At 44.3% G+C, this 25135-nt stretch overlaps 1 protein-coding gene across 2 annotated transcripts in view; it reads left to right on the plus strand.

Annotated features, from left to right (window-relative positions):
* Window positions 1-260: 260 nt before the first annotated feature.
* Window positions 261-25135, plus strand: part of MYBBP1A (MYB binding protein 1a) — a 62241-nt gene continuing 37366 nt past the window's right edge. Inside the window, exons 1-11 of one of the 2 annotated variants that reach the window (XM_083174128.1) lie at window positions 261-684; window positions 3461-3556; window positions 9999-10082; window positions 11163-11237; window positions 14217-14324; window positions 16872-17062; window positions 19163-19330; window positions 20425-20542; window positions 21085-21374; window positions 21523-21633; window positions 21857-21982. In XM_083174128.1, coding sequence (XP_083030254.1) covers window positions 481-684; window positions 3461-3556; window positions 9999-10082; window positions 11163-11237; window positions 14217-14324; window positions 16872-17062; window positions 19163-19330; window positions 20425-20542; window positions 21085-21374; window positions 21523-21633; window positions 21857-21982 — 1571 coding nt within the window. In that variant the 5' untranslated portion in view covers window positions 261-480. The remainder of the gene's footprint in view (window positions 685-3460; window positions 3557-9998; window positions 10083-11162; window positions 11238-14216; window positions 14325-16871; window positions 17063-19162; window positions 19331-20424; window positions 20543-21084; window positions 21375-21522; window positions 21634-21856; window positions 21983-25135) is intronic. The other variant, XM_083174127.1, reaches the window with a different exon arrangement.

Genomic DNA, 25135 nt, shown 5'->3' on the forward strand with positions numbered 1-25135 from the left:
GGTGTTTCACCACAGGTTATGGCAATTACACATTACCAGGGAAGTCCAGGAACAGAGCATTTTCTCCCGCATGAAGAGGGTCAGGTAGGCAAGTATGCCCCAAAGGTATACTCCATCTGTGTTCAACCACAAGCAGGGCGCCAGGTACATGCTGAACAGGAGGTTGCTGCTGCATGGACCTCCAGGTGAAGGGCGATTGCAAGAAACAGCAGGAGAGGGATAGCTCATGCTACCGTTTAATGTTACTGAATGGAGGATGAGCCGATGTAATGCTCTGAAGGTTCAAAACGAGGAGGACAGTTTGCAATGTGTGTGTGTTGACAGTTGTACTTGTTCTCACCACCATAGTAGCAATCGCTGGCCACAGGACTCAGGATCAGCGTCTGCGCATGTACAGTGCCCCCGGAAGTGGGATCAGCAGTGTGCAGCAGACACGTGTGTCCCCTGTGTGTGCAGACTGCAGAGCAGCAGGGAAGCAGCATGGTGACGGTGGCTGTTGAGAATACATCAAATATGGACACTGGGGAAACTGCACCCAAGAAAGAGAAAGCTGTGGCCGCCCGGCGAGTCCTGCAGCAAAACCGCCAGTTCCTAGACTTCTTCTGGGACATCGCAAAGCCAGAGCAGGATGTCAGACTGTCGGCCACGGAGAACCTTATCCAGTACCTGAAATCAAGCCAGCAGGTCAGCTTGCGAGCCTAGCGCCTTGCTGGGTATTTGGAGGTTAGGTGGGGAATGATAGAACTGTGCCCCAACACTGTAACAGTCACTTTAGTTATGTAATTTGGTGATCAGAGATAGCTGTCTGGCTTTTGCTGTAAACTTTCTGCTGTGCCTGCTGATAAGAATATTAGACTTTTCTGATATCTGCTCAGCAATAGAATAGAATCAACTTTATTGGCCATGTATGCTTGCGCACAATAGGAATTTAGGTACTTGTGTAGTTTCATGGCCCCGTGCGTCTGATTCCCCTTGCTGGGCTCGCTTTGCTCGCCCACGCTGCGGGCTCGGTGGCTCGCTACGCTATCTAAAATCAACTCCATGCCAACGTGGATAGTGGGGGTATGAACTATCCACATACCTCCCAACATTTGAAAATGTGAAAGAGGGACAGTATGCTGCGGCGTGCCAAAAGGGGTGTGGCTTACTCCATATGTGGGCGTGGCTTGTACCACCCACTGGACGTGTCTTGTCCTGGCTGGACCTAGGTGGCTCCATCTGTATATAACATATACAATAATCTATATATAACTATATCAAGCCATAAATTTTATATAAATCTATCATTATATAGATCTGTCTATCTGTAGATATATCTATATAGTTTATAATATAATTAATATAGTGCTTACTTACAGGAAGCTGCACTAAATAGCCATCCCCAGCGTACAGCCACTGCCATCCAGCCCATCTGCATCCTTGTGTTTATTGACAGGACAGTAACACAGAGGGGGGCACAGGACGGTAACCCTACTCACTACCATGGTAACAGGAAGTCTGGTCACTAAGGGGTTACCATGCAGAGCAGTCATCACCTCGGGGGAGGGCGGTCCTGCACTCATATACCACCCACTATATCACTAATCATCCTCCACACACACAGCTGGGAACCCCAGGCAGTAGCCCTCTGCAGTGGAACACCTCCGGAGCACGGGAAATGCCACTTCCGGCCTGTGCGTTCCAGGATACTTCCGCGTTCCACTCAACGTCCGGGTTTTGCATTTCTTTTCACCTCACATCATTTCCTGCTATGCGTTCCACTAGGTCCCCTCCCTCTGTTTGCCGTAGAGCAATATCCAGGGTTTACAGTGCAGCAGAGGAGACTACAGGTAATATTCCGAGCAACAGCTATACGCTACGCAGCCGGGGAAACATTCTGCCTCTGATAGCAGCAGATACGTAGCTCCCAACCTCCCCTTGCCCGCGGGACTCTGCGGTCCGCGGGTGGGACAGCAGGACATGCCCTGGAAAATGGGACTGTCCCGCTAAAATCGTGACAGACGCCTAGGCAGCCATAAGCGGTGCCACTGGTCGTTGCAGCAGCCAGGTAGGGAACAATATAAGTAGATATGTGCAGGTTCTGATTTAAAAGGAGGATCTTGGCTATCCCAAATCACATGACAGTTGATAGCCAATAAGATCCTGCTTTGAAATCAGAGCTTGCACATCTCAAAATATAAGCAGAGACAGTACAGTTATCATAAAGTGAACAAATACCCGCTGTGCTCCACAGTGCCTAGGTAGCCATCAGCGGCACCATTGGTCACCGCAAGAGCCAGGTAGGGAACAATACAAATAGAGACGGGACAGTTTTCACACAGGGAACACATACCCGCCGAGCTGTCCAACGCTTAGGCAGCCATCAGTGGCGCCACTGGTTGCCGCAACAGCCAGATAGGTAACAATTAAGCAGGGACAGTACAGTTATAGGTTGCCATGCATTGTATGAGATGGGAGACACGGAGGTACATATGGCTGAGTGACACAGTTCCTGGGCAGCCAATTGCGGCACCACCTTGACCATGCTGATCATGGGCAGCAGCAGAAGGGCTCAACAGACCATCTCAGGGCCCTGGCTGGAGGGGGTGGGGGGGAGGGGAGGAGAAGCCAGTGTGCAAGGAGAGGGGGAAACGGTGAGGGAGAGTCAGTGTGGCCGGGGGCAGGAGGTTGATTTTGGGCCCTCGCTGGGCTGGGGACCTGCATCAATGTAGGAGCTTTAACTTTCCTCCAAGGCCTCCTCCTTGTCCCAGAGGGAGGGAGGGAGCCCCTCTGATTTCGGCTGGGGCCCCCCTCTGCACACCAAACAGGGCATGCTTGGTGTCCTGCTGCATCCAGGTGTTTTCCGGGCCCGCATCCTTCCATTAGGGGCCGCAGCTGCCCGCACTTCCGCCTGTCTCCAGGCCTGGGGTCTGCCCCGCCTGTCTCCAGGCCTGGGGTCTGCCCCGCCTGTCTCCAGGCCTGGGGTCTGCCCCGCCTGTCTCCAGGCCTGGAGGGACTGCTGCATCGGAGCCGTCCGCCCCTCTCTCCTCCAACCACCATAGTCAGGCTGGGTGAGCTGCCATGCCGGAGAAGCTACTGCACCGTGGGAAGCCGTCTGCTCAGCAACTGTGGCAAAGCATGATGGGACTTTTAGTTTCACAACAGCTGGAGGGCCATAGTTTGGACATGCCTGCACTAGATGATTTAGTGGACGATATTACTCCAAGCCCTTTCTGAGCGATATCTTTCACAATCTCCTGTAGTGTGTATGGAGCTTTAATGTTAAACTAGGTATATACTAGATGACATTTTGGGACAATTGACATTCAATAGCAAATTGTAATGATAAATGTAGTTTAGTTAGAAATATTTTCTATGCTCCCACTTTAACCATAGGTGTAATGGATCATTGATGCGATCATTGATAAATGTGCCCCATTGTAATTTTATGAACCATACATAATGCTTTAATGTTTTGCAGGCTGATGAACTGAAATACACCTTCAAGAGGCTGGTGGAAGGATTGGCTGCCACTCGGGAAGCAGCTCGGCCAGGGTTCAGCTTGGCCTTAGCTCAGGTTTGTAGAGAGGTGTCAAAGGATTTTCATATATGTAGATATATATCTAGTTTTTATTTGTTTTAGGTAAATAAGTAAAATACTGAACAATTTACGTATGCAGCAATAAGTATTATTTCCAATTTCGCTTTGTGAATTTGCAAGCTGCGGAAAAAATTATTTGTTTTCAAGATTCTAGCCTGTGCCTAAAAATGGCAACTTATCTTGAGTACCTTTTCCTAATTTCAGAATTTAAATGAAATAGCATTAAATGAGGGAGACTGGTAATACGTGGGATGCAAAATTGATGAAGGTCCAGAAAGTGAGCAAAGAACATGGAAACCAGGTCATATAAGGCTCACAGAACCATAGGTCACCACAGTTGACTTTTCATAATGTCATCACGTTGATGTCTTAAGTATAGTTACAGGCATTGTGAGATCTACTTACAAAATCATGGCTTTGTTCCGGGAGCCGGGGTCTTCAAAATGCATAATAACGGAGTCTTCAGGGACCTGTCTTTCATTAAATACCATACAAATATGTATTGGAAGTGTTACAAAATTACTACAAATAAATATTTGGCATGCCTTTCCAAAAGACAAAACGTGTGCATCTAAGCAACTTAAAAAAATGACTGAAGTAAAATAATAATGTATTGATTTCATCAAGTAAAAAATATAAGTGCCTTGTCTGCTTATTTATTAAAACATCAACTCTATTTTACCACATGTGGAACTTTTACATTTCTTTTTCGTAAAACGCAGTATGTATCCCCCACCCTCCCTTTCTAATGTGTTCATTTGTCTATATGGATTCAGTATTGAATCCCGGCGGTCGGGATCCCGGCGTTCAGAATCCCGACGCCGGAATCCCGACAGCCGAAATGCCGACAAGGGGGGGACATGGATCGCCCCCCCCTTGCGGGCTCGCTGCGCTCGCCACGCAGCGGGCCCGGTGCCTCGCTACGCACGGCACGCTATTTTATTCTCCCTCCAGGGGTGTCATGGACACCCCAGGAGGGAGAAAGTGTCGGCATTTCGGCGGTCAGGATTCCGGCGTCGGGATTCTGAACGCCGGGATCCCGACCGCCGGGATCTTAACTGCATCCCGTCTATATGATATTGATTTGACCCAAATCTGTGCTACAATAAGAATGCAGGTGCAGTACAGAAATAACCTAGTCCTAGATTAAAATTATGGGCAGGATGTATCAAAACTTCTAGAGAGAGCAAGGGGAGAAGTTTTTTTTATAGCATCTAATTTGCTTTTAGCTATAGTTTTATCAAGTACGTTATATAGTGATTGATATAATTGGTTGCTATAGGCAACTTCCCCACTCTTTAGAACTGTTGTAGCATCCCTCCTTTATGTTTGTCTAGGAGTGTAAAGAAACAAAAACCCAAATACGAATTATACGTTAAAGATAATTCTATTTTTTTCACATGGAAGCCATTATAATGGGAAGGAGTAGGTTTATACACGTGTAAGCACCGGTAGTTTAAAAGCAACCCTGGATAGTATGTAGTCGATACATTATGGAGGGGTGTGGGGGGGGGGGGTGGTATTTAATCTGTTTATGACTGGGGAACATCCGATCATTGCAAATATCAGCAATTCGACAATAGCTATTCAATCTAAAGCCTGAAACATTCCGACAGTCGGAAAACATGCGAATCAGAAAAAAAACTTGCTGAACCACGTGTATTTGTTGAACACCTCTGCAGATTCAACAATCTAGTGGCCATTTTCGACTATGCAGATTCAACTTTTTAGTCAAATCTGCCTGACAGAAATTTGGCTGAAACAGTCTAAGATTAAATAGGTGTTTGCCGATATTTCTGACTTTGTTGGAAATTCCGGCACCCGTTGAATACCCCTACGTCTTGAGTGACTTTTTCCAAGTAGTTTCTGAAATATGACACCGAAACAACAAAGCTGTTTTGAAGCAAACTCCATGGTGCTATAGTTACAATAAGATGAGCAATGTAATGGGAGGAATATATATATATATATATATATATATATATATATATTACACACACACCCAATCGACCCAATACTGCCTTAGTAAAATCGATTATTGAAGGAGTGTGTTTGTGACCATGGTTTCTTTGTTCTATCAGCAAAATGATTGTTCACTTACTACTATAAGACAGGTTAAGCACCTTATTATTAGTGACTAAACTGTACAATAATAAAGATAATAACAAAGCGCTGGAAATTGTTTTGTCCCTGCTGCTGTCTAAAGGGGATACTCAACCCCTCTTTAAAAGAAGAACAAATAGATACAAAGTAGGCGGCGCAGAGGGACACTATAAACACATATTTTTTTAGTAAAAATCAATATAGAATTTTATTTATATAATATTTGAACACTTTTAAAAGTGAGAACACCGGCTGGTGAGACTTATATAAAACCAAATATAACACATAACAAGACATTTAGAATTAAATCATCGTACACTATTCTTGATGTGCTATTTTTAATTTTAGCACAGAAGAATATACAATAGGTGGTGACTGTCCACACTGTACCTAGCTATCAATTGCGGAATAGAGCTAGAGTGCAAAGCAAATGCATTTTTAGACTTTAAAATAGGTTAGGCATGCGTAGGGTTCATTTCTGCAAAGCAGGGATTAGTAGCAGTCTTTTGTGAGACAATGTAAGTCTATGAATGGAAACTCTGAATCTCTCCAAAAACACACTGTCCAATACACATCAATTTCTGATTTCCAGCCAGATTTTCTTGTTAGTGCTCAGTCATTAAACCATATAGAAGCTTACAGATGTTAGCAAGCTTTGGGAATGCAGATGCAACAAAGTAAAAGTTATACTTATGCTCTGTTTGATTTTGTAATCCACTTTGGGGAGTTGATTCTATTGCCCACGCCTGGAGCGGGTTCCCGGCTGTTCTGTATATCTTGTCAGCCTTATCACAAACGCGCGGCTCCGGCTTCCGGGTCTCCCAGTCAGCGGTGTCTCAAAGTACAGGCAGCAAAAAGGATCTCCTTGATGACGCGTTTCCCCGCCTCTTAGAATATCAGCGGCTTCATCAGATATGAAAAATAGTGTATGATGCTTTGAATCTAAATGTCTTGTTTATGTGTTATATTTGGTTTTATATAAGTCTCACCGGCCGTTGTTCAAATATTGTATAAATAAAATTCTATACTGTACAATAATAGTATACTATGTTTCTGGCTTCATACTACATCTATCCACTGATGATCATTCCATTAGTGTTAAGAGGCAGGTCTAACTAATGATATTCTTGTTGGCTTGAACACCAATTAACATTCATTAGTAGAGTATCACTTGTTGGTAAATCTGCTCCTAAATCTTTAATAGGTAACCAGGGAACACCCTGGCTTTTAAAATTACCTGGGGTCCTGGCCAGTGTGAAAGGGGCAAGGGTACTCACCCGGGTTGCCGGTCCTCTGTGCATGCTGTCAGGCAGAGTATCCACACAGGCGGCGGGTGCAGATGACAGGACAGACTGCGTTTGAAAATGATGCAGCTCTCCAGCACCCTCACTGCAGCCGGAGAGCTGCGTCATCTGCGCCCGCTGTCTGACCTGTCATCCACACCCGCCGCAACCCAGGGTAAGTACATGCCGCCGCCTCCTGCCTATCCCCTGCCTGCCTCCTTCCCACACCAGAAAATGCTGGGACTTTTGTGGTGTGAAAGGGGCCAACCCAGGAATGGTCCTGCTTAATCCCTGGGCCATATTCCCGGGTGGGTCTCTGCATTTTCTGGTGTGAAAGGGGTATGAAAGGGGTATTAATGTGTGAGTGTTCCTCCTGTAGAAAGGGTAAAAATGTCTTCACCGTGCCCCCCAAGACCTCCCAAAAGGGCAAGGGTGCTTTGGGGCGGCACACTTAAACTTGTACTGAGTGCATTCACTTCCTACACGGACTACACAGGACCACACAGGGCTGTGTGATCGCTGCTCTGTGGCACCACCATTGTTCCACGGCTGCAGTGGATTCTGGGTCTGCTGAGTTGGAATGGGTTGCCTCCCTTTCCATGGCCATGCGTGAACTGGCTTCTCAATTGGCTGCACCTAGAGCGCTCCCTGTTGTTGCATCAAATCCAAACCCTCTACCTTCACCAAGGGAACCCGTTTGGGTTCAGGGTTTATCCAGATCTGTGCAGGATTTAGTGCAGGTCTTTACCTCCCTGCAACAACCCATGGGTCCCTCCACTAAGGCCCTTATTCTGATCGGTGCGGATATTCCCGCATTCTTACGGTGCGGTCCGCACGCCACGGTGTTTTGCCGCGTGCGGCCATCGTCCGTAGAAACGCCCACGTGTCCTCCGCATTCGGACGGACTCACTCTTTAAGAACAGGGCGTGTTTACGGACGACATACAAACCATGCGTGTGCGGGAGAAACACTCAGATTCGGCACGGTATTACAGAGTATTACAGAGTATGCTCGGGAATACCGCATCCGAACGGGAGCCAAGCGGTGCTACCGCACGTAAGCGGAGTATTTACGCCAAACAACCCACTATGAAGTATCTTCTGCTATACATCACATGACCCACTTATTCAATTACCTATCCTCATAAAAAACTGCTTATTTGGAATTGGAATCAATTAGATTCCAATATATCCTTACAAGCATGCCTAACACATGCATTGCACACATTAACCCTTACAGCAATTGAAGTGCAATGGTTTCTATTAAAGCACTGACAAGCGTCCTATTAGTGAGTAATGAGTAAAGGAGTAGATTCTATTGGGTTCAGGTGTTAATGGTTGTAGTCATTAGGCGTACGTTCGCCTACCGCATGAACGAGTGGTGTCCGCAAAGCAATAGTACACTTGTGGACACCGCACATTTCTGCCCTTTTTGATCGCGTGCATTCGGAGTGGTTTCCGAATGTACGCCCCCCAACATAAGTGTACTCCCCCGTGTCCGCCCATGTTTCCGCCCCGTTTTGCCCACTTTGAAACTACGCCCATGTGCCATTCCGCATGACGCCCATAATACGCCCATATTTCCCGACTGATTGCGGGCAACAGTTTTGGACGGGATTTTGCCGAACTGGTACGGAGTCTAGGCGTGGCACATGCGCGTTGCGTTCTCCACGCATGCGCAGACGGCGAAAAGACGCGATCCGTAAGAATGCGGTAAAGTCCGCGTCAATCAGAATAAGGGCCTAAGTGTAAGGGCCTTATTCTAGTTCACTCTTAGAGGCAAATTCCTTCTCAAATGGAGAAACCCATGTGCACTGCAGGTGGGGCAGATATAACGTGCAGAGAGAGTTAGATTTGGGTGGGGTTTTTCTTCAAAGTGAGATCTATATTGCAGTGTAAAAATAAAGCAGTCAGTATTTTCCCTGCACAGAAACAAAATAATTCACCCAAATGTAATTCCATCTGCACCTGTTACATCTTCCCCCCTGCAGTGCACATGGTTTTGTCCATCTGAGAAGGAATTTGCCTCTAAGAGTGAACTAGAATAAGGCCCTAAGTCCTTAGTTTCTGCGTCCATGCCAGTTTTGCATTCTAAAGACTTGCAATCTGATGATTTTTCTAAAGCGGAACAGGACCCTTTGGAGTCAGACTTTGAAGTGCCACAACTGGCTGATAAGTCACATGTTACTGGCCAGAGTGGGGGCGTTAGTGCGGGCCCGTAAGGGATGTGCTTTACATTACTGAAGCAGATCCTCAACTCAAGCACCAGTCCCTCTCTTTAAAAGTAAGAAAAAGGACCTGTCTGTCTTTCCACCTTCCCCACGAATGGAGACGGTGTTTAGGGAAGCCTGGATACATCCCAATAAACAGTTTCTCTTAACTAGGAGGTGTTCCTTTTTTTACCCGGGAAAAATCCACAGCCATTATATGCACATGTTGTACGCCTGGTTAAGGCCACTACCATTCCTATACCGGAGGTCACCTCCCTTGCGTAACATACAGATAAAATATTTGAACAATTTCTTAAATCTATGCTAATTCAGGTGCTGTTATATGCCCTGCATTTGCTTCCATATGGGTCTCCTTAGCCATGACTAATAGGTTGACGCCTTCTCTGAAGGTTTACGATCTGGAACCAAGTGTTCAGATCTTAGTTCATAGCCATGTGACCAATAGCAACCAATCAGATTATGTCTAACCTTTATAGGATGAAATAGAGAAATTCTAGAATCTGCTTGTTATGGGCAACGCCGCCTCTTTTCATTTTTAGAAGCTTTGGTTAATTTTTCCCTAATTTTCTAGACATGCTTCTACCCATAGCAATGGCTGTAATGGAGTATGAAGCAGAAAGAAACCGTTCCATGTGAAGCGTTTAGCACCGTGTATCTATTTTTATTGGTTCAATGGAATCGGGGACTAAAGATTTTTTTCGTTTCAATTCTCAATTAATTTGTACATAATTTTATGATTTCATTGTATGATGCAACTTTCTTTAATTATATTTAGTATATCCTATATCTTTTTCCTATAAAGGTTCTGCAGTGTTTTGAAGAGATCCCACTGTCCACAGTGTTGGAACACATTAACGAGAAACATAATCTTCAGAAAGTGAATAAGGTGAATATCTACATTAATATACATGTCTTGGTTTAAACAGTAGGCCTGATTTGCCAGCTACACACCCAGTTTGAGAGAACTGGCATCCCCCGGCTGGCAATGAGAACCATTCAGTAGCTCTGGGACCACATTCCTGCCACTATTATCATTGCTTTAAATTGAATTGACCCAAGTGAACTGCTTTTCTGTAACTTGTTGAACTCTATAGTTAGGGGCAAATTCAGCTCCCCAAGTAGACTCCCCTTTCTATAACTGGCAGAAAAATGCCATCTGGCAGATTTGAAGTGTAAAGATTTTTATTTCCTTACATTTATAAAGGTTTATCTTTGTGTAAGACCAGTTGTGTAGAGTGCCATAATCCAAGACCTTGAGGAATTGCGTTCACACATCAAGGAATGCTGCTATAAATGCAGCCTCTATTGATTCATAATCCAGCCCAGAGACAGACCATACACACTAGGTTATATTGCCCAGTGTGTGTATGGTGCCCGATGATGGGGACAATTGCTGGGCTCAAAAACGCTCAGTGCATACATACTGAGCGGTTTTCCCTCTGCCCAGTGATTTCCTCCGAGGGTGGATGGCTTTCCACTCCGCCGCACGTCTGCTGGCAACAAGCAGGGATGTTGCGGGAGTGCGCAGCCCAGTACACACTGGGCAGCTTTCATGATGAAAGCCGCCCAGTGTGTAGGGAGCTTTACTGTTGAAAATATGTGGTGCCTACTCTATACATTAGATGGGACACCTTCACTCTGCTCAAGTCCTCGGCCCTGCCTGTGCAAACTCTGGCTTCTCTAAATTGCTTCTATTTGAAAGACATGGCAAAATCCAAGATGATTTTGTAGTACCTATGAAATGTGTTTTGCTTTGTAAATGGCCTCCACAGTCTTAAAGTGACCAAGACTTCAACTACTGCAATTGTTGTCTGGTGTGGGGGATATACTCTAGTGTAAGTAGAAGCTGGAACTGCATTCTATTGTTTGTGTATAAACCCTTTTATTTGGCTAAGTGCATAATTAGGACTGAGTTAATTGTTTGTGAATAACCATAGATAACTGTCGAAAAAATTGTTGGTTTCAGAAATCTGTGCGGAATGCGGCCTTTGGGAACTTTTTTGGAGTTCTTGCGCTATCCCAGTCTGGTCGTCTTGCAAAGGTAAAATTCAAGTGATCTCTAATATGCAGCTAAATTTTAAAGTGTACCTGTATGTGTGTGTGGTTTTTTTTTTCTGCTACTGAGACTATAATTGAGTGGATTATAAGGAAATGTTTAGGTGCATTTGAATGTCCTGAGCAGCTTTCTATAGATTTATTTAAAGTAGCAAAGAAAAATCTATTTATCCTGTCAGTATTATGTTTTTATTTGTACACTTCTTTTACAGAATATAGTTGCTATTTGTTCCTTTAGAGCAGGCATTCTCAACCACGGTCCTCAAGGCACACAACAGTGCAGGTTTTAAGGTGAGTACACACGGGTGCAATTTCATGTAAAATCGCTGGCAATATGGTCGCTGAGCGACCATATTGCCAGTGATTTGGATAAATCGCCAGCTGCGCGCTCCCGTGTGCACTGCCTAATGGTCGACCAGCGGCTTTCCCCGGCGATCGCTGTGCCGGGAGGTCAGCGCCGGGGAGATCAGCGTTGATCTCCCCAGCCCCGTGCCGCTGCTCCCTCCCTCCTCCCATCAAAGTGACAGCAGCAGCGTCTGCTGCTGCTGCGCTCCCCCGCCGCCCCGTAGCAGTGTCTCCTTTTCATCGCTGATGAAAAGGAGACACTGAGCAATATGATTGCTGGGGATATATTGCTAGCAATATATCCCCAGCAATCATATTACCCCGTGTGTACACAGCATTAGTGATATCCAGGCTTGAGCACAGGTGACTTAATTAGTACCTGAGTGATTCTGATTAAACAATCTGTACTGAAGCCTGGATATCACTAAAACCTGCACTGTTGGTGTGCCTTGAGGACCGTGGTTAGGAATGCCTGCTTTAGAGTGTGGTCTATGGAGTTTAGGCACAAAAAGCTGACTCCACCCCCTGTAACCCCTCCCACCTTCATCAGAGCCTAAGTTTAGTTTTTGTGCCTTGGAGGAAAACATCAATATGGTGGCTAAAGCACCTGACACACTGGGCGACTTTCATGTGAAAGCCGCTCGGTTTTCTCGTCAGAGTGATGAAAGCCACAGAGTGGTGAGCACTGCTGCACGCTCCTGCATCATCGCTGCCGTATTACCAGCAGATGAGTGAGGGAGAGGACGGCTTTCTATAGTATTCTGGTATTGAAATCCCCCCCCCCCCCCCCCCCCCGGAGCAAATGGCTGGGCAGGGGGAAAAAGGCTCAGTGTGTATGTATTGAGCGGTTTTCAGCCCAGCTGTTTTCCCCATCATCGTGCACCATACATGCTGGGCATAATCACACAGCGTGTATGGACCTTTAGAAACTCTGGATTGCTTAAAGAAGGACGTTTGCTTTCTGCTTAAGCAATCTCCCAGGTCCGGATTCTGTAAACTCTGCCCCCAAACAGCCGTGCTGAAGCTCACTCTCGCTCTGCACACATGGACAGACCATACAGCAAGTATTGTGGGACTTTTACTGATACTGTATTTAGCCCACTAATTTTATTTCTTATATGTGGGATTCCTTATCTAGCCCACTATTTTATCTCCTAAATGTGGGACTATTACAGTGCACTGTATTTAGCCCACGGACACTATATTACCAAGTGAGACTGGATCTTTACTGTGTTAGCCTTTAGCCACTTGCACAGCTTCTTGCTGATTTTCACTATTGTGCTAAAGTTTAAGGGCACTGTTTGTTTGAGATTATAGTTTTATTGATATAACATATTGTCCTTATTACAATATCAAGAATCCAGACACAGGTTCTAAATCAGACCCGGGTACTCTCTGCCCAGTCTGCAAAGCGACCCCCTGCGGTGTCTCTTCAGGGTACTTTCTCAGTGTAGCCTGAGCTATGGAAGGCTCCGGGTGCTGCTGATGCAGTCAAATGAAAAAAAGAGAAAGTAGCGCTACTATTTTGAACCAGTTGGATCACTTTACAATAACCTTTCTAGTTTAATAATATGAATTTCATAGACCATTAAAAAGGCAAAAAATACATAAAACAGGAGCACTTGGAGGGTATAGTATCGTAAATCATGATCGCACAGTGTTACAGGCCCATACATGGTGCGATGGGTTTTAAATTGGCTTGCATGACATCTAGTTCAAACCACATGAGATGTGCTAGAGCACCATGTGTTTTGAACTAGATGCAAGGCAATCTAGTTCATAAAGTACAGGCAGCACATGCTTTGCGCTGTTTGATGTGATGTGCGTGGGAGTGCATATTTCATCGCACCCGTACATCGGACCGTGTATGGTGGCATTAGTCCTTGAGAAGCAACATATATAACCACACAGTTCTGTCAAATTAAATTAGAACATCCACTTCAATGTGTATACATAAGCACTTATGGGCTTGTATTTATCGCTGGAGGATTTAGCTCCGTAGCCACCCAATGGTACGGAAGAATCCAGTGTGGTGTCCCAAATCTCAAGCAACGGCTGTGCAAAGTGTCCCAATTTGATGGGAGAGCAGGTGGTTTACTGGTCTGGTTCAATCTGGTGAGCAAGATTAGGAGGTCCTCCAATGCTCCTGGGAGTAGATTCCTGTATACCAGACTTGTTTCGTTGTATAGCAACAAACCTTTTCAAAGGTTACAGCAAATTACTTTTATTGATTGACGTCTCAAATTTATTCACAAAGACTTGACAATCAATGTGACGAACACTGGTACTATGAAAAATACCATGGATGATGAGTAAATACACACTGTACATAGTATAAGTATAAACCTAGCAAAAAATATATATCTTCTAATGAAAAGGCTTATGATGATCATTGCAAAAATATAGAAAAGGGGGTAAATGGGAAGGAGGAGGCTAGATAAGGCACGAATAATGGGATTTGTAAGAGGTGGCATCCTTGAAGTCAAGCCATCTGTACCATGTATCTCAGTCGCAGTCATTGGACAATGAATAAAGAGGTTATCCATATCCATTTAAAAGTCAGTCTTGAAAAGTCAGTATGAAATGGTTATATTCCTAAAACAAAATGTATTCGTGGCAGGATTCAAAAGTGCTGCTCCAGTGTGTGCAGTTGTTGCAGAGTTTGGCACAGTACAGAGAACACCTGAAGGATCTGCCCAGGAAGACATTAGTGGATATTCTATCAGAGGTAGGAATTGTTTTGTCTTTGTTATAAACAAAATGTATACAGCATAGTTTTTATGTACTGCAAAATTTTGTATCCCCAGCACTAAGATTTTGGAACTTATTGGAACAATAATTGCAATGTGCACCAATTCATGAGTTACCCCATACACTAGTATGACTTGCCCCTTGAGCTCCCCGGCAGGACTCACTAAGGATTTGGCACTTTTTATATGCAATAAATTGCATGCGATATATTGCATGCAAAAATGGGCAGCGGGGTAGGAACTGCAACTGGGAGCTAGTAGCTCAGCCAATCAACATCTGGCCACTCTTTTCAATATTTTTTTTCAAATTCTCCAACGGATTCCCGCCCCGCCTCCCGGTAAATGCTGCTAGTAGCTCCCAGCCGACTTTCCGACCTTGCAAATGCACATAGGTGTGTGCCAGCAGTTCTTCACCTGCGATGTGCCACTGATGGGTGTGATCCAATTCATTTAATGCGCGGCCTGTCCAACCTCCCCACTCCGATGCGCACGGGTCGGAGGGGATGTCACCCATCCGATTTTGGCTGATTTCTCGGCCCGATCTGTCAGAATAGGGCAAAGTCGGCCCAAATCGGAAAAGTGTATGGGCACCTTAAGACAAAAATGTGTTTTAAACCAGTCAATCATTATAAAGATTTGGTGGAGCTGGTTACTTTGGGTCGCTTGATTGACAATGGACCAGCTGGCTGACCCTGTAGTCAGTTAGACGTTTACACTATTCCGAATTTCATGCAGTTGATCGTTTTTTTTATAGGAGGTCATCCCATATGTAATGTGCCCATTGTATTGAAGTTAGACACATTATTGGATGCTAATAATACGAGCATATGAGCGCTGGTGATGATTCGGGAGCGCGCATCAGCGATCATTACTGGGCATCTTTTGAGCTGATTGTAGAGAGATTTTTATGGCAGATAAGAACTAGCCGTAGCCACATGTTGCCCATCTATTTTCTTATTCTAGTCTTCCCTAAACACATGCACACACTTAAATACAAGAGTTGTTGTTTTTTTTTTTTTGGTCAGGAGCACCGTTAGCAAATCCATGCAAGCACAGGGAGAATATGCAACCTTCACACCGTTAAGGCCATGGTGGGAATGAAACTCATGCCATCAATGTGATGCCAAAAATGTGAACCATTACATTGCTCCATAAGGGAGAAAAACAAACTGCCAATTTGGAGTGGCAGAGGGTGCGGCTCCCCTATTTGAATTTTGAACTGTATTCTTACCAATCGCATATGCTCTAACATGCGATTAGTAACGCAAGGGACAGCTCTTGCGTTAAGAGCTGTCCCTTGCGATGCAGCTCCATCGATGGACTTCTGGGTATGAGACTGAATGTGGTTAGAGAATACGAAAATGCAGTAAAAACACAGGTGTTTTTACCGCATTTTTGCGTTAGTACATTCCGCCCAAGGTGAGAACAATATGGAATAGTTCAAACGAAAGAACTTTTGAAATAAGAGTGATAATATTGAGAAGTGAATGGGTTGCATCTGGCTATGAATAATCAAATCCACAACATATATGGAGGAAAGGACAAGCAACAACCAGGGAAACCATTTTGTGGGTTTTTAGGGCAGGGTGCTGACCAATGGGCAGGGCACTCTTTTCAATCGGGAGGGCACATTTTATGTTAGAAATTTACATTAGACGCAAACAAAAAAAACAAAAACATAATTTGCACACTGCACTAGGATTACGCCCATTAAACATTGTTATACTCTGCTGTGCCCATTACATATTCTGTTGTAATGACAATTACACATTATGGCACGCACTTTAATGCCTTTTACACGTTCTACCACACACCATAATGCCCATTACACATGATGGTGTACACCCTAATACCCATTACACATGATGGCACACTCCAAAAGTTCTCAGTGGTGAAGTGCAGCGCAAGGGCGCACAGTGCCACACACAAAAATGGGCAGAATGCCAATCTGGGATTGGAATGCAACATAGAGTGATACTTCTACATCGGGTAAAGTGCACTTACCTTTGACATTTGTCCACCCGGACCTATTCAGGATTTACCTGTGAAACCTATCCACCTTGGCCCACTGGGATTATCCGATCTAACCAATTAGGAGTGTTGGAGCTCTATCAATTTATTAATTTAATCATTTTTTTTATGATATTTTTTATTATTTGTATTTTATTATATTAATTGTGGATTGAGTAAAAGTTCATTTTATTGCAATCACTTGCTTATTTATTCATCCAAGCGCTGCTACATACATACTGTGTGGGGACTGACTATCCCCCCCTTTTTTAGCAGCTGCTAACTGAAAACTAGCTCCTGTCTAGGCACCCGATCATACTCTTATTGAATATTCTTTGCTGGGCAGGGTGCGTCACCCTGCAACAGAAGCTTAGAGGGTACACTACATTTTCGAACCAGCAGAGGGCAATACGATCTACCATTCAAAGACCGTAATATACCTGTACCTTTATAATAACGTACATCTGATTCCTTAAATAAACGCCAGTAAGAAACTTTTGTTTAATCCCCTCCAGATTTCAGAATCCACATTTGAAGAAGTGTTATTTGGGGCGCTGCGCTCTGATCTGTCCTCTGCATTCAGCACCCCAGAACAGTTACATCTGCTGCTTGTAGGAATGCAGAAGTTTCCAGGAGTACTGAAACCTAAGAAATTAAAAAAGCTCCTGGGATCATCCATGATCATTACAGATGAAAACATCCCAAAGTAAGTGATGCACAAAGTATTTTTCCTTATTGCTCTTGTCATGGCTTACAATTTGTGAGTGGTTGTATTTGTACCTTGCTGCCGTGGCAGAATGAATGTAACCTGCAAAAGAATTGCACCGATTATAGCTGGTACAAACCACAGCTGCCAGCCTGTTCTAGCCACATAATACCCCATTCACACCAGAAATGCAGCGACAAACCCAGGAATTCAGTTCCCGGGACAAGCAGGGACATTCCCAAGTTTGGACCCATTCACACCAGAAATGTCCCTACATTTTCTGGTGTGAGAAGGGGGCGGGAAGGAGGCCGGCAGGAGGTGGGGAGGAGGCGGGCAGGCGGCGGGATGGCGGCTGAGGTGGGTAGAATACTCACCCCAGTTGCTGGTCCTCCGTGCAGGCCAGGGATCCACTCACTGCTGCCGGAGAGCTGAGTCATCATCATCCACCGGCTGTCCGTCATTTGCGCCCGCCGCCTGCATTAATTCCCGTCGGACAGGACACGGAGGACACGGCAACCCGGGTAAGTATACCCTGTACCTTTCACACCAGCCAGTTCCCCGGGTTGAACCCGGGAACAACCCTGGTACCTAGCCGGGTTGAAATTTGCCCGGGATTTTGTCCCGGGAACCTTTTACACCAGCGCTAGTACCGGGTTGTTCCCGGACTCAACCCGGGAATTTAGGCTGGTGTGAATGGGGTATTACTCCCATTCTCTACTCCCTTCACTGGCTGTCCATAAAATGGTGAATCATTTTCAAGATTACCTTACTGAATTTCAAAGCTGTACATGACCAAGGCCCAAGGTACCTGAAGAAGCTTCTGATTCCATACTGTCCCATTCAATTACTTGCGATCTGTGACTTTTACCAGTACCTATAATAATCTGTCATTTATCTCGGGTTGAGCTTTTAGCCATGCGGCTCTAACTCATTGGAACTCCCCTCCCCGCATAGTTTACGAGGACCCACTCTAGAATCCTTGAACAGACTCAAGACTTTCTGTAATGCCCTTAAGTTTCGTTTTATGTTCTGTTCTGTTATTCTCTGGGCAGTATTCAATGAGAATTTTGACGATGTGCAGCGAATCCTGTTTAGGATTCGCTGCACATTCGCCACTGCCCGCCGCGTTCCGGAGCCTCGCCGGCTCCAGTATTCAACGAGTCAGGGGCTCACTGCCCCTGACCGGCGAATTTTAACTCCTGCGGCGATGCCGCAGGGAGCCTGAGGACGGCGGCAGGCAGGGAGATGGAAGTCTCCCTGCCTGCCCCAGAACTTTTGTGGGGGGGAGGTGGGCTCCCCGGGAGCCAGGCAGCACAAGCTGCCCCCCGGGATAGCCAACAGGGGACCGGGTATTCACTACACCCGATCGTGCATATGTAATGATCGGGTGCAGTGAATATATGAATATCTAATGAGCGGCTCGGCTCCCGGCCCCCTGCTGGCTGCTCTGTGTAAAAAAAAAAAATTAATTAAATTAAATATATATTCATGTGCTTACAGCACATGAATAAAAATAGCATGCCCCTCCTCAAAATAAAATTCCTGATTTTTTGACACCAAATGTAAAAAACAAAACACTTTTATTTTAAAAGTTCACATTCCACTTCACCATAAAAAGATAGCGATTGCTACTCTGTGAATCATGGCGATAAAAACCTTGAAATGTATTCGCCATCTGGTCATTGAATAGGGTGATTCACCGTTTTAGTCAAAAAAATCGCCTTACAGCACGAAAATAGCACAAAATCGCCATAAAACATGGCGAATCAGCCTCATTGAATACTGCCCTATATGTGATGCACCTTGAGTCCTACTGTTGAAAGAGAGCTATACTGTATAAATACAAGTATTATTATTACTCTTTTGAGTGCAGTGATAAACACCAGTTTCTAGCTTCAAGACTGCGTGGGCATAATCTTATTTCATCTCTTGCATTTTATTCAAGGTCTCTATAATTTAGTTTCACCTGCTATTTGGACTATGATTTTATATTTGCATGCATAATATGCATATATTTGCCATTCTTCTAATATATTATGCATTGTACATTATTTAATTTGTTTTTACAGTGCTTTTGTCCCTTTTTACTATTCCATCCAGGTTGGTGGATCTATTAACAATGGCTGCTAAGTCTGTGAAGAAAGAAAAGTGTCTGCCAGGTGTAGCACTGGATGTTTTGAAGATTTCACTGAAGGAGGAAGCATTTGAATTGTTCTGGAAGGATGTTGTAGAGAATGGCCTGATGCAGGAACAGTCTGGACCTTGCATGTAGGTTCCCTGTACTGCTTATGTTGTATTCCTCTTACCGCTATTAAAATAACTTAGTGTCTGGCAAAGTTATGTATCGCTGGGGATTACTGCAAATCAGACGCTCCTTTTTTGAGTTCTATGGCTTTCACAAGCTGGGTTGGCCTGCATCCAACCAGACTCTGGCCCAATGGCTCTGTTTGACCATTCAGGCTCTTTATGTGGCTTCTGATCTTTAGTTCACGACTGCGGTGTGAGCACATTCCACACCATCGGTTAGTGCTTTTTGGGCAGCCCGTGGTAGTGCCACTGTGGAACAGCTCTGTAAAGCTGCAAGGTTGTCTGCCCACACTTTTCTTCGATTTTTGTGTGTTTCATACTTTTGCTTATGAGGACTCAGTCTTTGGCAAAGGGTTCTAAGCACAGCTCAGGCGCGTCCCCACCCTTATGTGCATAAGAATAAAATGAGATTTATGTTCTTACCTGTTAAATCTTTCTTCGAATTCCATAGGAGATACAGGGCTCCAACTTGACGTACCTGTTTTGGGGAAAAGTCCGTTCTCTCCTTGGTTTCACTGTCCTCTATATGTTTGGACCTGTGTGTTTCCTGGTATTCCTTCCTCTTCTCGCTCCTGCCTTGGGCTTGCTAACTTAACTGGCTGCCTGGGCAGGGAGCTGGGTATAGGAAGAGGAGGAGCCTGGGCTGGTGGCGGGGTATAGGAAGAGGAGGAGCCTGGGCTGCCCTGAGGGAAAAGTTTTAACTGTTTGGTGCATAGTCCTACATTCAACCTATACCCAGCGTCAATCCTTGCGTCTCCTAAGGATCTCAAAGAGAGTGTTTAATAATATAAATCTCATATCCTGAATGGGGACATTCCCTATCATGAATATTCCGGGTTGCCACCACAGTGTAAAACGGGGCAAATCTCGGATCCGAACAGTGCTCCAAATACCGTGTCGGATCTGGGATTTTGGTGTAAAATAACTGAGAATTCTGTACATTATATGTGATGAAAACTATCCCAAGAATTTAGCTTAACCTTCTGTATGAGTTTTGAGTTATGTGCTTGAATGTTCCATTCATTTCTTTGTTTAATGAGGTTTTTTCCTTTTAGTTACATGTGTTACAGGTTGCTGGGTGCTGCTTTGCCTCTGTTGGATAAAAATAATTTGCAGCTTATCCTTCGAAGTGAAGTTATGTTGCGTTATGGGGCCCATGTTATTTCAAATCAGGTAGGATTTATGTACTTTCTGCGATTCCTAGTTGTTGTAATAATCAGAACTGTAGATCATAATTTAGTATATGCTTTAAATTACTTTTCAAGTTTCTTTAAAAGGTTGTGACTGTGTCTGTTTTTTTTCTTTATCAATGTATTTAATTTACTTTTTGCCATATAGGGGGGTCTTGTCTTCCTATTCAATGTGGACATTTTCTGCCTTTCCTCTGATACATATTCATCTTTGTTTAATCTCGAATCTAAATCCACAGAAAATAGTCAAATGGTCACATTTTCGACTAAAGCAAGTTGTTGGAAAAATAGCCGCAGATTAATTACCCTTTATAGATGGCAGTGTTAAGTGGTGCCGGATGGGATCCCGACAGTCATTTATCCGACGTCGGGATCCCGACTGACAAAACGCCGACAGACGGGTGCCCGAAGGCCACCCGCTTTTTTCCCTCGTGGGGGTTTTACTACCTCTAATTAGTATACAAACAACATGTTACATAAGTTTCTTGTTTATGTTGTTTCTTCCATAAACCCTTTGTTTTGCAGCCTGCAGATCGGTTTAAATTTGCCCCAGAGATGGAGACGTATGTTTCTGCATTCCTGGAAAGCTGTGAAGATGCAGAGAATCAACTGACTGTTATTATTGGCTTCTCTTCGCTCACTAACCAAGGATACCCGGTGGTGCCCAGCACATGGAAGGTAATCCAACACTTGAAGCCGACTGCTCTGCAAAAATACATTGACTGGTTGAAGAAAATGTTTCTGACGCCAGACATCGACTCCTACCTAGATTTCAGCACCAGTCGCCAGAAAGAGAACCTGGAGCAGCAGAACACGTAAGTTGTGCTTCTGCTTTTTGTTTCTTTGAAAATAGACCTATGGGTAAATTTAATTAGTAAATATTTCCGCAACTCCTCATTCTGACATGGGTACATTGATATCTAGTATTGTTTGTCTTCAGCAGCTCTTTGTCTTTCTCCTCAGAGTGGAAAACTTTGTGTTTCGTTTGAGGAAGTGGATTATTCCACGGCTTACCAGCATTATTGAAAATCCTCTGGCAAAAAGACAAGAGTCTCAAGTGATGGACATTGCACGGTAAATACGATAGATTAATTCCCTCACCCTTCCACCCCCATGTTGGTAAAATATTGGCGCCAAGTGTGTTTCTTGTACTGCCTCCATCTAAAAATTATATAGCTATAAACAAATTATCTCTTCCTCTTATACTGTACGTACTATTTGTTGTATCTCAATTTCAAGATAGATTTCTAATATGGAGCAACTTGTTCTAATGTGATATTTTTTTTTTTTTATGCAGATTTATCTTATTTCACTCATTCTTTGAAGCTAAGAAACCAGTTTCTGACATTCCAGAAACGGAGACCTGGCTGTCTGTTCCTTTGGATGAGAAAACACGGACACTTGTCGCCAATGCTTTTTTTAGGTATTGTAACTGGATGGTTAATTGTTTTTTTTAGAGTGTTTAATTAAGACCCCAAAAAAGCTATATACAGTTTTGCCTGTGTCTGTACCATACCATTGGCTTAACTATGTTTATGTATATATTTGAGAGATGGCAATATGGCCTCCTGCGAGGGCATCGCTCAGTGAGATGCAAATGATTGATTCAGCACAGATGGTTAAATCAAATTGACTGAGGTACTAATTAAGCCCCCTGTAGCCAAGCATGGATAAACTTAAAACCTGGACCATTGGGGTGCCTTGAGGAGCATGTTTGGGAATCCTTGTACTATTGGGATTTTCTTTTGCCACACAGGGAATGAAACAGTATGCGGTGTAATCGGTATGTGGACAAAATTCCCGTTTAAGGATATCCATTCTTGAGTCCAGAGGTTATATCAAATTGTCTAAAGGAACTAATACAGTCACCTGTGCTTAAACATGGATAGCCTTAAAACAAGGCTCGTCGAAATCAGAATCTGGTGGCTTGCAATCATCGCAGTGCAGCAGCCGGGCAGAGCAGTGAACAACTCACCCGGCTGCTGCTGTATCAGAGCTGGTCCGTGGTGCGGCGGTTCAGCAGCCAATCAGGAGTGAGTGACGTTGAGTTTGAAATATCTGTGTCGCGGACCTGCTCTGATCTAGCATCAGCCGGTTGAGTTGTCCACTGCTCTGCCGGGACCCCACTTCTCTAGGCTGGGACAGAAGGGGGGGTGGGGGTGTGACACTGTCATAGGTGTACTGGCAGTGTATACAGTGATGCAGGTCTCTCCCTGTGCTCCTTTCTCTTCCTTCCACTATTCTCTCTTCCCTTTTCTGCTCTCATTCTCGCTCTCTCCCTTCTGGACTTCTGTCCCCCTCTCCACTCCTCACCTTCCTCTCTCTCCCTGGCATCACTAACCACACCCTTGCCCTATAATGTAATTTGTCTTTTTTTCTGGATCTGCCCCTACTAGGGATGGCCATCTTTGCCCTTGCCATCGATAGAAATAGTGCAGCTGGCAATCGATAGTGCTACACTATGCAATGGATGACATCGATATTTTTACCTATTGATAGTCATCTATTGTATTTGACTGTTTGGCCTGTGGGCCAATCAAAACACAGTGGCGGGGCTTCGTGGGTGTCGGGGGCGGAGCTATGCTCCATCCCCGGGCACTTTGGGAGGGGGGGGGGGGAGCAAAACATTGTTTTGCTGTGTCATTGATGGAGGGAAACCATCTGGTTCTCCCCAACGATGGCAAAAGTATTCAGCATAAGCCATAAACCATTGATTATTTTGAATAATCGATGGTCATCCCTAGCCCCTCCCTGACTTCAAGCAAGAAACCCATAGCAACGAGCATGTAGGTAATATGTGGCATAATATGTAATGGGCATTACGGTGCTTGGTATAACATGTAATGGGCATTGTAGCATGTGGTATAATATGCATTAGGCATTACGGTGTGTAATCGGCATTGTGGTGTAAAACTTTGGCTTGCACCTTCAGCTCGCAACGTGCCTGTTTTAAGTTTGTCTGGCTCCTACACTTTCACCCTGGCTCCTAGATTTTAAAGAAATTTGTCAAGCCCTGCCTTAAAACCTTGACTGTAATATCAGGGTTAGGAAAAGTGGTGCACACTATATGCCAACATTGACTTTATGATGCACCTATAAATGTACAAACCCAGTTGGCACCAATGCACGGGAATTAAATGTTATGCCAGCTATCTTGAGTCAGTTCATCTTAACTGCAGTCCTTAAGCCCACAAGCAGGTCATGTTTGGATTTTTTGAATCTAGCACAGGTGAGACAAGTGTCCATTCTGTGCATGCCGATGCTGATAAAAATTGTATATTTTGCTTTATTTGAGACTTCTACTGTTCAGGTTAATGTTTTATGGTTTGATTATTATTTTTTTTTAATGGAATGGGGCACTATACCGGGCTGTCCGGTATATTCGCTGTTGCCATTGAACCATTAGCCTGTGCTGTTAGAGCCTCCTCTGCTACTGAATCTGTGGACAAATTATTTCTGTCTGTGAGGGAAAAAATTGTTTATAATCTGATGATAGGATGTTGTTTTTAACACAGCTGGGGCTCTCTTCCCGCTCTGCTTGATTTGATGGATTGTTTTGGAACTTTGTTTTATTTCCCTCTACTCTTTTTAGTTATAAACATATGTACACTAGCGCAGGGAGAAATTATACTTTGTATAATTTGGCCCTTGGTCTTCAATACTTATTTTGAAGACAGAGCTTGAGCCAAACAGTATGCAACTTGAATGTAAATATCTTTTACAAGCTCTGTCTTCAAAATAAGTATTGAAGACCAAGGGCCAGATTCTCTAAGCTTCAAAAGTGATAAAATGGGGAGTGATAAGCAGCCAGCCAATCAGCTCCTACCTGCCATGTCACAGACTGTTTGAAAAATGTCAGGCAGGTGCTGATTGGCTGGCTGTTTATCACTCTCCATCACTTTTGAAGCTTAGAGAATCTGGCAAATCTCTTATTTGGCTAAAATTCCCTTTGTTGATTACAGGATGTGTAAATTTGATATAAATAGTGATTCACTATTTTACACACTCATGGTGAACACACTCATTTACACATTCCTTTATCTCCATTTCCTACAATTGCTAATTTTGTGACATCATATCTCTTTGGTAACAGAGGGGCCCATATAGCCTTTTGGACTCTCTGCAAGGTCAGGGCAGTGGGGGACTGGCCCTTTTTGTGTATTCGGTTTTATCATCTTGTAGCCCAGCTTGTGCATTTACGTGCACGGTTAACCTCCAATGGACTATAGGGAATGCAGCTCAGACTTTTCTTGACAACTGGTTTGAATTGTGTACTCCGCTGCAATTTCTTCTGGCTGGAACTTGGCTTTGCTGTTGCCCCATCTACATCACACAGAGGTTTCCTGTGGATAAGATTATAGGTTGATTCGAATCTTGTGGGCAGCTGCATATGGAAGTCTCTATTTTAAACATTCTCAATGTCCATAAACAGTGGTGTTTACAATTGTGGATGCGAAAATATGCTGTGGAACTGGGTCCAGGACACAGGGCAGGAGCATTGTGCTTCATTGTACCCCACTTCCAGGCTCTGCAATGAATACAAGTTAACAGCAAAGGGCAGCTAATGCCCATTTTT

Source organism: Crinia signifera, chromosome 2 (assembly GCF_055691185.1).
Source record: "Crinia signifera chromosome 2, ASM5569118v1, whole genome shotgun sequence".
Classification (NCBI taxonomy): domain Eukaryota; kingdom Metazoa; phylum Chordata; class Amphibia; order Anura; family Myobatrachidae; genus Crinia; species Crinia signifera.